The sequence below is a fragment of the Mixophyes fleayi genome, chromosome 6 (genome assembly GCF_038048845.1).
Source record: "Mixophyes fleayi isolate aMixFle1 chromosome 6, aMixFle1.hap1, whole genome shotgun sequence".
In the NCBI taxonomy this organism is placed as follows: domain Eukaryota; kingdom Metazoa; phylum Chordata; class Amphibia; order Anura; family Limnodynastidae; genus Mixophyes; species Mixophyes fleayi.
The window spans coordinates 81,367,278-81,379,773 of NC_134407.1; the positions used below are offsets into that span (position 1 = coordinate 81,367,278).

Below are 12,496 nucleotides of genomic sequence, written 5' to 3' on the forward strand. Positions count from 1 at the left end.
ATACTTAGGTCTTCCTCCAGCCCCAATATTAAAGTAATAATATTCCCATTTAATAAACCTATTTCCCTCCCTCCAGACAGCCCCTGCAATAAATTAATCACATTTACTTATAATAAATATACCTATTTCCCGCAACCGTCACTGCCATTATATAATTCACATTCACATTTAATAAATAGACCTCATGCTCCTCAAACTCAGCCCCACATTCAATTAATAGCACCCAAACCACCCATCTTATATTAATAGTCCCCACTATAAAATTAAATTGCCCCACCTTCATCCTACAAACAAAATAGCACCCATTATTTAGCCACCACCTACCACACACACATTACATTGCCACAAGCCGCTGTGCATCACACACACATTACTGTGCTCCTTCATCACCATGATGTGCCTCCTTATGATCACACTGCGCTCTCCCTGCTGCTTTTACCCCCCCCCCCTTCTCCTGGCCCCCCTTTACACTCTGCCATGCTGTTTTGGCCCCCAAAGTTTGTCAATAAACAGACAGGTAAGTATACAATTGTTACCCAGAAAGCTCAAGAAGCTATAACATTTTATAACAATATAATGTGGGGGGGGGGGGGGGAGGGAGGACACTGGTCGCCACCGAGACTGAGAGAAAAAGAGAACACTCTTCCTGCTTTCCATACAATTCCTTACTCTTATTTTTCCCTTCCTAAGAAGAGGAACAAATAAATAAAAGAGGGGCAATAAAAGCTTCAGAGGAGATTATTACTTAAATTCTCTGGAAAGGGAAACAGCATTGAGAATCAAGAGTCAGGCCACCTATGAACATAGGAGGAAGGAGTTGGTACAAGAGGTATGGGGTTTATAGATAAAGCCACGGAGCCCAAATCTGGTGGAATTATCATCCTTATCATGCAGGTGGTATGTAATCTGTTCCATCCGGGCAATAAACCAGATATAGGATCGCAGGGCCGCCATAGTGGGGGGTTCAACTTGCTTCCAAGACTTGGCTACCAGGCATCGCGCGGCCGCCAGGACATGGGAAGCCAATTTCGCAGACTCTCTATCATCATCAATCAGAGGGTAACAGAGAAGAAAAGACCATGGGTCTTTCCGGACAGGGCATGGAAGAAGGGAGGAGAGGAGGGCCCTAACTCGATCCCAAAAGGAGGATATTTTAGGGCAGGACCACCAAATATGAAAAAAGGAACCCATCTGGCCACAACCCCGCCAACATAATGGAGAACTAGAGGGGAACATTTTAGTGAGTTTGTCAGGTGTGTAGTACCACCTATAATATACTTTATATGCGTTCTCCTTCACCAAAGTGGAAATAGAGCTAGTGGCGACCTGATCCCTTATGATTTCCCAATAGTCCTCCTCTGGGGGGGGGCCCAGATCCCTCTCCCACTCCCTCTCATGCCTACCGCCCGGAGGTAAAAGTGCATTGAGAATTAAGCTGTAGATAGAGGAGACCATGCCCCTACCCAGCTATCTTATTTTTGTTAGATATATATACTCAAACAAATCATACTTACTAAATAATAACCATATAGCTGCAATTTAATTGCTGTGTGCCAATGTATAGCTGAAACTATGTTTTCTGTTATTTTATTTACTTTTGTCTTAAGGCACATCCAGGTTTCTGCAGCAATATTAACAGACTGATTGAAGTACAGTTTCCTGCCCAGTGGAGTTGCAATCACTGGAATTCAAACTGAGATTTACAGCAAACTGTTCCCAATAAAATCTATTTCTGTATCCTCAGACAGTATTTTTCTGTTGGCAAAACCACTCTTCAGAGGAAAATATTAGTATATAACAGAGATGACAATCAGCGGCTTATTATATGCTTTTGAACCAGAGTATGCACAGTTGCCCTTGCAAAATATAAATATTATTGTTACTATAGTAGCCAACTTTTAAAAATGATTGGCAGTAATCAAGTTACACCTCCCCTTATTGACTAAAAACTACCATGCATAGACATGTCCTTTATCTCAGCACCTACATAGCTGGTTCCTATGTGTTACATACACTACAAGTTATAATTGATGGTGTGTAGGAGCGCTTTCGCTCCATCTTCCGTGGGTGCTATGGCAACCGTTACTTTCCCTGGTGGTCTAGGAGGAAACGGGAAGTGTGGCAGGACTCCAATGTCCGATTTGCGCTACTGCGCATGTCCAGACCTCTGAAACCGGAAGTCCGGCTTTTCGCGCCGCACATACAAGTCGCAGCAGAGTTAGCTGCGTGGACCATAATATATAAGTTCCCATAAGCCCTCATATGGTCACCGAAGGCTTCCTACTGTCCCTACAACATAATAGGAGAGTCTGTGCCACAATTTAAGCTGCTGCACGGATGTGCAGTGTGTTAATCCTGCATCACATCATATCTTAAGAGTGCATCACCACCAGCATATTTACAAGTGTGTATTGTATATCTATATTGCCTGATTGCTGCAACTGTTGTTACTGCTGTACTACAAGCAACTGTGAGTAACTGCATTCATCTGTTATGATCATCTTTAAATAAACAGCAACCTGTTTAAGTTACAAAGCATTGTGGCTTAACATCCACATTAACACCGCTGAACACCTTTAGTAACATCAGAAGGTATAACCAACCATAATAACCTAGCCTGCAGAATAGGCATATTATACTAAAGGTAACTATTTCCTAATTAATTATTTTACTAACTTCATTTACTCTGATATCCCTGTTCCACTTACTAGAGGGTATCTAATATCATTGCATCAACAATACCGTCCAATCTGTAGCTTTTGTGTCTCTGCAGCTACGTCCAGAAATGGAGAGGTACGAATGGGTTGTGGTGAAGAAACCAGAAATGGTGAAGGCGGCTCCACCTTCCCCACGCTCAAGACCCCGTTCTTACTCTTATGGTGCCCGCCTCTCACCGGTTCCTCAGCACCCATCAACCCCTACCTTGTCTTCAGCTCCCAGCAGCCCTTCTCAGTTCTCAAACTTTCTGACTGTCCCAGTGGAAGCAAACCCAAGCCGCTTATCTCCGTTCCTCTCCGTGCGCCACTTCCAGCTGCCCTCTAAAGCCGCCTCTATGTTCATGTCTGGAACCAACCACGGCTTTATAATAGGTAAGACACACAGAACATCGGAAATACCATCAGGAACCAGTGTTTCAAAACTGGGACATTTGACACATATGAAGTTGATATGCTTAGTATAAAAGTAAGGGATACTTCTACCATTTGAGAATCTCTACTATTACTACTTTTGTCTAATTAGTCTGATCACATCAGTCAATGATATACCCCTTCTGCTGTAAGTCATACTGTATTACTAGTTGTGAACAGTGCTACCTGAAAGAAAAGTGCTGTTCTACAGCCAACATAAAGCAGCATTTAATGGCTTTGACTGTTTATTGGTCATAATAGATTAGCCAACTAGCTTTAGTATACTTGTATCCATCTCACTGAACCATTGATGAATGTTAAGGAGGTCTTTCAGCTATCCCAAAAGGACAATAAACAAATAAGCCTCTTCTAATTGCAATGTAAATAGCACCCTCTGGGGTTTGAGCTGAGTGGGTAAATCATTGACTCGGAGAGCTGCCATGCACTGTACATGGCATTGCCATACTCTCCCTAACAGCATGTTTTTAGAGGAATAGTAAACAGGAGCGGAATAGTGCAGAGTGGATGGAGGTAGGGTTGGGGGAGGCTAGAGCAGCATCGTCGGGCCCCAACCCAAATTTTGCTATGATGCCCAACTTTGCCCTCAGCCCTGCTCTCAAAAGAGTTGTACTGAACATGTGTGGTCATACACCAGACAGAAGAGGCCACCCGCCAGCCTTGGCAGGATGCGGATGCATCAGTGGCGGAGCTAGGGCCTTGAACTGGAAGGGCGACCCAGCATGGCCTCCTCACCCTGTAGTGATCACACCCCCTGAATCCGTGATAGTTCGCCACTGATAGTAATTACTTCTGAGACAAAAAGGGTGTGGCCTTGTAATTAGGGCATGTTGTGACCTAAAGGCATAGTTTTGGCAGAAAATGTAATGCCTGGGTGGATTAGGGGCATAACCTACAATTTGGGAGTCTATTTCCCTAAATAGTTGTGGCCCCGTTTGTACAGTTGACTATGTTTTATCCACTTTTGGGGTATTTTTCTTGTATTATTTTTTGCTTTGGTTTTTGGACCCTAACTTTACAAATTAGATCGGGTATTTTCTATATACAAAGAATATTGATAAAATAATGCAACACACTTATGTCTTTTGAAAGACAGTTGTTGTCAACGCTTATCCTTAACACTTCATTTATATTGCCACGCAGCTGGTACCATATACACTATGGGATATACCAAGCGTAGGATTATTGTCATGCAGTTGGTACCATATATAATATGGGATATACCAGGTTTAGGCTTATTGTCATGCAGTTGGTACCATATATGATATGGGATATACCGAAGGCAGGCTTATTCTTTCTCTACTTTGCCTTTTGAGTCTGTCTCCCAAGTTCTGAAATGTATGTATGTAAAAAAAAAAATATATATATATAATGGTATATACAATGATTTATTAAAATTATGGATATTTACAGTAACTCTTACCAACCAATCAGCCGCTAAGTTCGATCAATCTAGTGCCAGTATGACAGTCAAAACCAGTGTCTGATTGGATGCTATGGATTACTACATATTTGCATTTCTGCACGTTACTTGTAAATGACTTCCAATTTGTAAAACGCACAATGCACACAACCATATGTGCATGCTTTATTTGCTCTGGTGATTTCTCAGTTACCAAGTTTCAAGTGTTTTTTTGTTTAGGGTCATTGGGAGGGGCTACAAAACTGTGAAACGAATGTGTGTTTTTACGGCATTTTCTATTTCCCTGGAAAACAGTCTAGTTAAGATGATGAAAAAAATCTGTGACAATGTGGTTTAAATCAAGTTAGCCAATGAAATAATTACATCTAAGGCTTCGTACACCACAGCATTTTCCCTACATCCATGGTACGTTCAGTCTGAGCTGCATACAGTGCTTAACCAGCACTGAAAGTCAGCGCCAAACACGAAAACTGGAAAGACGTGCTGGTATGTACTATGCATCCAACATTCACTGCGCTTGTGTGTGTGGTCAGTACTTTCTCACAGGTTACTTGTGTAAACTTTCTTTATTGGTTTTCAAAGCAAAACAGTGTATACAGTAATAGCAAACACATGTATGGGATATTCAGAATTCAGAGCGCAAAATACAGTTGCTATTGAGCCCACTAAAATACAAAACATTATCAACACTGTCATAGACCTCACAAAACAACTGGGTAAGAAAGTAAACGGGACTGGATGGCAAACAAGGAGGACAAAACAAGCGAGGAAGAATTAAGTTTAATACATCTTGGGTAAAAGCGTTCAAAGAGAGAAAACTGTTGGGAGGAGAGAGATGAGTACTGTAGAGTGCAGAATTTAAACCAGGTGTCACGAAAAGTATCGTAATTTTCGCCTGCTGCAGAAGTGATGTCATCCATATCCATTAAAGAAAGCTGGTTGACCTAGACTAGGTGCGTAAATATTGACAACATTGAAACTTTATTTAAATATCCTGCATTTTACAAGAAGACGCCTCCCCTCCTCCAATCGATGTGCCTCCACTTCTGACACAGGCAAACATTTGGCAAATAGTATAGCAACACCTATAGGGGCATATTTAAGAAAAAACGGTATTGCAATATCGTGCACTTACCGTGTAATTTGGTCCAGAAAGTGTCCAACGCAAATTTATTAAAGTCCCATCGCACTGATGACTGATGAAAATGACTGCTTTTCACTTCAGATCGTTTTTGGGAGCAGTCACCATTCAACAGAATGGAGAAGCGCTGAGGGCAAACTGGGGGGGAAATGTCTCCGTTAACCTTTTAAAATCAAATAAACATATACTAATCGAAAGACAGTAGTTATGAAATATGTAAATATGGCAACGAAATCTAACATCTAACTGGCAATTACTATACAAACAGCAGGCTATATAAACCTGCTTACAAAGTGGTAGAGACACAGTGGTGCATAGCAAAATCTCAACTATAAAGATGTAAAAGATTTTCCTGATGAGGGGCACATTGGACCTTGTCCGATTTTAAAAAAAGATGGCAATGTGGGTCTGGAATATAATCTCTGAATGTGAAGCGTCCCAATCTGTAGCCCCCAAATCAGTATATTTGGAATGTGGATTCAGTAAATATGGCAACTAAACGCTTCAGTTATCAGACAGTTACCAAATAAACAACAAGGCATATGCGTTATATGATAGCACCCTGTGGGCGATAATAGTAGAAAGCAAATCCAAATATCAACTGCATAAGTCCAGCAATGTTTGCTTCCAGTTTCAATAGAATTTGGCCAACAAAGACGTTTTCCAAGGGAAAGGTGCATTGGGTGTTTGCAAGTAGGAAAACTGCAGGACTGCCACAGGGACCTGGCAGGTAAACTCTGAAGGTAAACAGTTACGGTCTACAGCCAACAAACTGTGATTTCCTCTCTTGGGTAGCAGCAGTGTCTTGGGGCTAGATTTACTAAGCTGCGGGTTTGAAAAAGTGGAGATGTTGCCTATAGCAACCAATCAGATTCTAGCTTTCATTTATTTAGTACCTTCTACAGAATGACAGCTAGAATCTGATTGGTTGCTATAGGCAACATCCCTGCTTTTTCAAACCCGCAGCTTAGTAAATCTAGCCCTTGGTGTTGATCAGGATTCACAGAAGACTTGTTGGAGCGAGGCCTCTGCCACCTCTCTCTCCTTACAAGGCTGTTGGGATTTCCAAATGGAGATCTAAGTCATGCCAGTACAGGATCTCAATCATGTTAAGACCAAGAACTGATCAGAATTCATCAAGATCCACGGGAGCTTAAAGGGTAGTTTCCCATAAACCTTGTTAGTCTTGTCCATGCTATCGCTAGCAAATCTTAGCAGTGCTATCGCCAGCAATGACCTCTTGATGGATAGGGTGAAGCTCTATCGCCGGTAACCTATTTTATGCAGGCCATAGGGCTTTTCACCCTTTGATAAATAGACTTCTAAATCTCTCCTTGTGTTAAAATTTTAGTTTCATTTGCAGTGTCAATTCACATTAAGACATCTCTAAGGGGTTACGTGATATGTCATTTCAGGTGGAGGAGGCGGACAAGCCTTGAACATTGATGCTGACCTTAATATCGGCAGGACAGAACATTGTGAAACATTTGACAACCCCCCACTCTGTGAAGAAAACTTTCATATACAGCACATGGAGGTCTGGGGCTGCCAAAATTCCTGAATCAACAGAGCAATAAATTATTGTGGAGGTCATTAACAAAGTTCGCTGGATGCAGACAACAAAACTCCGTGGCTTAGTACCGTTGCATCTAGATGGTCTGCCCAGCGCACTTCAAGGTGCTCACCTACTCTCTATCTAAAGCACCTTGGTGTGTGGAGAGGTGTAAAAATCTGAAGAGATGCACTGTGCAAAAGTCTAAGTGTCACATCAAAGTCCAACATCCAATGTGTAGTTTAGCCTCATATATATCTTAAATTAATCATGTGAATGATGGGACTGTTATAATTACATGTAGCACTTTTGTATGTGTGAAATTTTTTATTACATTATTGTCAGCGATCCGCTGGTTCAAAATTAAAGTCATTTTGAAGGATGGAAATGTCTATGTGCCCCCCCCCCCCTCACACAGCAAGGATCACCCCTAAAATTATACTTGCCAACTTTTAGTAGCGCCCCCCCGGATGCGGTTCATGATTCACGATAAATCGCATCATCTAGGCCCCACTAGGAAAATGGGTGGGATCAGGTAGGGTGCAAACATCTGATTGTACGCAAACACTGCAAACTTGTTACTCCAACCCATGCACTTTGGAAGAACTGTAGGTGTACTTGCTATTTTGGAGCATACGGTGGTACCAAAGCTGATTTTATGTTACACCCTGACTGTTTTGCATTTCAGAATTGACCTCCTGTGCTGTTTAACCAGTACCTTTTTAACTCCACATTACATATGTGCACTTATATAAAGATGACGAGTGGAAGTTGCCTTAATCTTACACATTTCAACAATCATATTAAAAAATGACAGACATTCAAAATAGGAGAATATTTGTGCCAATTTTTTTAAATAAAAATTGAGCTAATGCCTAAAAAAAAACCAATAACAGAATAAAAGTTAACCTGTAACCTACATACAATAAAGGCAGCCATTTTGTGGGCAGAGCCAATACTCAGCCTATGTATTCACTAGGAACTATGGACATCACTGAGTCACGAGTCCTAAAGTGCCACATGCCTCAGTAAAATAACAAGTTCTTACTGATTAGAAAGGCTGAATGTTGGTTCAACCCATAAAATGTCTGCCTACACTGTGTGTAGGTGATGGGTCCATTTTAAGGCACAGATAGCACAACTGTGCCGAAACCCATAGTGACTGATGTCTGACTGGTTATTATAAATTCTGCAGTTTGCACAGTTGTGTATACTGTAAAGCACTGTTGTATGTACTTGTGTTTGTTAGCATTGATGGTATTACTATAAATTGTGTTTGTGTAATGGTAAATCTTGGAGGCCTATTGGCAACACACCATTAGCGAAAAATGTATCTCACTCATAACAGACAAGAACTCCCATTAAAAAATAAATATACTCCATTAAATACATAGATGACCTCTAATATCATAATAATTTACAGTATGGAGCATTATTTCAAATCAAGTTCTCATAATGAACATTGAAATTATAACATTTGAAGACTCTGATTATAAGGGATGACAACAGAACTCACTGTTATACAGATATTAGTTACACAATTACCATCCCTCAACTTGGTTCACAATTTATGCTGATTCTCTTTCTATGCTCAAACAACCACGTGACACTCAAATCAACATACCTGTGTGACTGGTTCACAGTGCCAACCTAAATAGTTTTTCTCACTGCAATCAGCCTGCAAAATGTAACAGAGAGACTCATGTCCCGCAGATCTCTCTTACCTCTTTCTCTGTCTGTTCATACCCAATATTGTATTAATATTACTCTGTTTGTCCCAATTTTAAAGCTCTACGGAGTGTGCTGTACCTATATAAATAAAGGATAATGAATGTTAACAAATAAAATAATAATAACATCACTTGTTTATCATAGAAACATCAAGTTATTTTTTTACAATAAATTGATTGGGTTCCCCATGTTGTGCTGTGGAGTGCCACAGGAACGCACTCCTCAGTGAGAAAACATCTATGATGTTCGGGTACCCAGAAATGAGCACAGCCAGACACGGATGAGTATCCTGAAAGCTGGTTCGCTTTTACTGGGTCTTATGCAGAGATTTTTCTACTAAAAAAAGTAAATTAATTTTCTAACAAATAGTAAAACTAGGGAGGTATGCTTTATGCTTACTGAAAACTGTATATTTGCATTAATACATGGACATATAATATATATGCATTCAGAACTGGGATCAAATCTTACATGTACTTAAAGTATATATCTACTGTTATTCTTTATTTAAATCTGTCTACAGCTCTAGAGATAAATACTTGTCTGGATCCTAAATGTATGACCATATGCCTAGATCTATAAACATTGTAATAGCAAACTTAAAGCAAACCTGTCACCTACGTGTCAAAGAGGAGGACATTTTAGGGGCTGAACCAATATTTATGAGAACACAGCCTATGAATCTAGTAGTAACTAGTGACATCACTGAGACATGCTGCACAGTGATGTCATTAGTTCCTTGTGAATTCATAGGCTAAATATTAGTGAATTCCCCAAAACGTGTGGGATGATAGATCAAATTTAAGCGGTGGCCAATTTATTAAGCATCCACTTACCACTGTGATTTAACATTAATTTATTACCTTTTCTGTTGAACAATACTCAGTTCCCATGGCAAAACCAAGAGCAATAGGTTATTAACACAATGCATTTACTTTATATGCTATTTTAGTTTCTGTTAACCTGTATAGATAAAATGCTAAAAAAAAATGTTTTTTTGTTTTTATAAATGTTGTGCAAACCATCATCAAAATACAGTCTATGTATTTATTATGAATAAATGTATACTTTGATTCTTGACTACACAATAAATTGCACACATTAGTGAATTCAAGCTTTGTTATTGTTGTAGAAATTGTGTGGTTGTAAAGCGTTCATATTTATAGTAATCCATAAACAAGTGGAATATGAGCAGCTGATAGGCATGGGGTTTAATACTGTATCTCGCGCATGCGTGCTAGCTGAAACTTGAGCAGCGACTCTGAAGACGCATGCGTCACGTGACTGGCGCCGTATCTATAGCAACAGGTAAACATAGCAGAGAGTCGGTTGCTGGGAGACGAGGGAAGGTGCACAGTAAAGCAGTATAGAGATAGCAACACAGGGCAACATGGCATCCCACACCCAGGACGACGAAATGCAGCTGGAATTAGAGGCTGTCATCGGATTTAACGGTGAGAGGGGTTGGGGAAGGAATATAGGCTGCATATTTTCCATGCTTCAAGTTATGGTCTATATGCAACAAGTACAAGAGCTGTACATCCAATCTCTAATAAACCACATAGAGCTATATATTAACTCTTCTAAGGTACATTTCTAATGCAACACTGCTCAAAAATAACTCATTAACCAAAAAGTATAATTATACATTTCAGCAATCTGTTGTTTGGACTCAAATTTCTTTTTCCTCTCTTTTTTTAGAGTAATATGTATTTACTTCTCCACTATCCTTCCCTCAAAAATTACCCTTTAGTTCCTAAATTTATTATAACATCTGGCCGTCAGGTTACCATTTGGACGGCATTACACTACATTGTAGAGGTGTACTTAGTATTATAATATAGAAACACTTTTAGTTTCATTGTGCTGAAAAAAAATGTACATGGCTTTTTATTTTTACTTATGGCACTGTGGCAGTAATACTGAGGGAAATTTCGAGGGGCAGTAAACTGTAGGGGATACATTTTTAAATACGCGTTCTTTTTCTGCGTCTGAATGGGTGACCTTTACTATTGCATAAGTATTATACACAAGCGATGTTAATAAATGTAGTAAGTGCACTTAATAAATGTTAGCATCTGTAGAAATAATTATGTCAACTAGAAACACCTATGTTTTATAAGAAATAATCATAATTTAACCCCTACTACTTCAAATTAAAAGAATACTAGTCACACAGGAGTGACCATATAAAAGCATAAAACTGTATTGTTTTTTTATTTTAACATTGTTTTTTTCCCCACACACCCAGTAGTACCCCAAGCGCTACAAAAGCTGCTTTTAATTTAAATAACATGTGCCCGGATCCAGCTGCTGCACTTATTGTAAAATGGTAGATGATACTGCCAATCACTTATACAATAGTTAAGATAACAAGCAGTAGTGTTAAAGCCACGGAATGCCACTGAGCCAATTTTATACGGTAAACACAGATACAGCATTCAAAAGCATCCAATTTAGTTCCAGTTAGAAACTACAGGATATACTTATTGTTCAAACGTTCTATCCAGCTATTTTTAAAACATCACAAAAACATTATGTTCCTCTTATCCAATATGCAAGCCAACATAATAATTTATTTTCTGTGTGGTCGGTAATAGATGTATTATCTCCCATTCTCAATGGCAGGGTGTTCTCAATGTTCACTGCATTGCTTATGGCAATGAGATGAGTGTGTTCGGTTTTGGCCGCCAATCCTGCAAATATTTTTTACAGGAACTTCAATAGAAAATTTCTAATTTTGTTTATTATGCGGATGTATTACAAAATGTTGTGCCTAGTATAAAATTACTTGACTTACAGCCTTGTGGACCTTTATTAATTGTGAGCAACATGATAGATTTTTTATTTTTTTTAAATGTAGTCATTTTATTTATTATTTTTATCCATATATTTCATAGGGAAAAATGTAACAGTGCAAGTCATTCATTGAATAATACATACAGTGCAATGTTTTCAGGGAACAATGTTAAATAGTAAAAAATTGATTTTAATTATTGGTGAACATCTAATGTGGTGTGCATTGAACGTTATGACATTTTTATGGGGAGACAAACGGGGATAGTGAGAGAGAGGTGGAAGGGAAAGAGGTTAGGGGTTTACTACTGATAGTCAAGTAATCCTTCAAGTTTGATATGATTTGTGAGTTATGTTCTTAACTGGTAAACTATAATATGAATGATTGCGAAAAAATTAGTGGAAGGATCCCAAGACACCGTGGGAGCTCAAGGGTTAGGACAGAGGTATTTGAGGAATGTTAAACGGTAGATGGTGGGGGTTCAGCTTCATTATAGTTTGTCCAAGGAGTCCATATAGTGTGGAAGTTCGTTGGCGTATTATTTAGATTTTATTCTAATCTGTGTGTAGACTAGATGCTAATAATAGTTATAGAAATAGAAGGGGTGGAGGAGTCTTTTCAGTATGCTTCTATCAGGCATTTTGCAGCATTTAAAATGTGTTTGATTAGTTTTTGTATGGGTCCTGGTGTGTCAGGAGTAGGTCTG

At 39.3% G+C, this 12,496-nt stretch overlaps 2 protein-coding genes across 2 annotated transcripts in view; both read left to right on the forward strand.

Annotated features, from left to right (window-relative positions):
- LOC142161388 (TBC1 domain family member 24-like) overlaps positions 1–9,123 on the forward strand; it is a 33,570-nt gene extending 24,447 nt beyond the window's left edge. The window contains exons 6-7 of the mRNA XM_075216957.1: positions 2,774–3,089; positions 7,126–9,123. Coding sequence (XP_075073058.1) covers positions 2,774–3,089; positions 7,126–7,271 — 462 coding nt within the window. The 3' untranslated portion in view covers positions 7,272–9,123. The remainder of the gene's footprint in view (positions 1–2,773; positions 3,090–7,125) is intronic.
- A 1,183-nt stretch (positions 9,124–10,306) lies between these two features.
- The window catches only part of CFAP52 (cilia and flagella associated protein 52), a 33,518-nt gene continuing 31,328 nt past the window's right edge, over positions 10,307–12,496 (forward strand). The window contains exon 1 of the mRNA XM_075216958.1: positions 10,307–10,447. Coding sequence (XP_075073059.1) covers positions 10,384–10,447 — 64 coding nt within the window. The 5' untranslated portion in view covers positions 10,307–10,383. The remainder of the gene's footprint in view (positions 10,448–12,496) is intronic.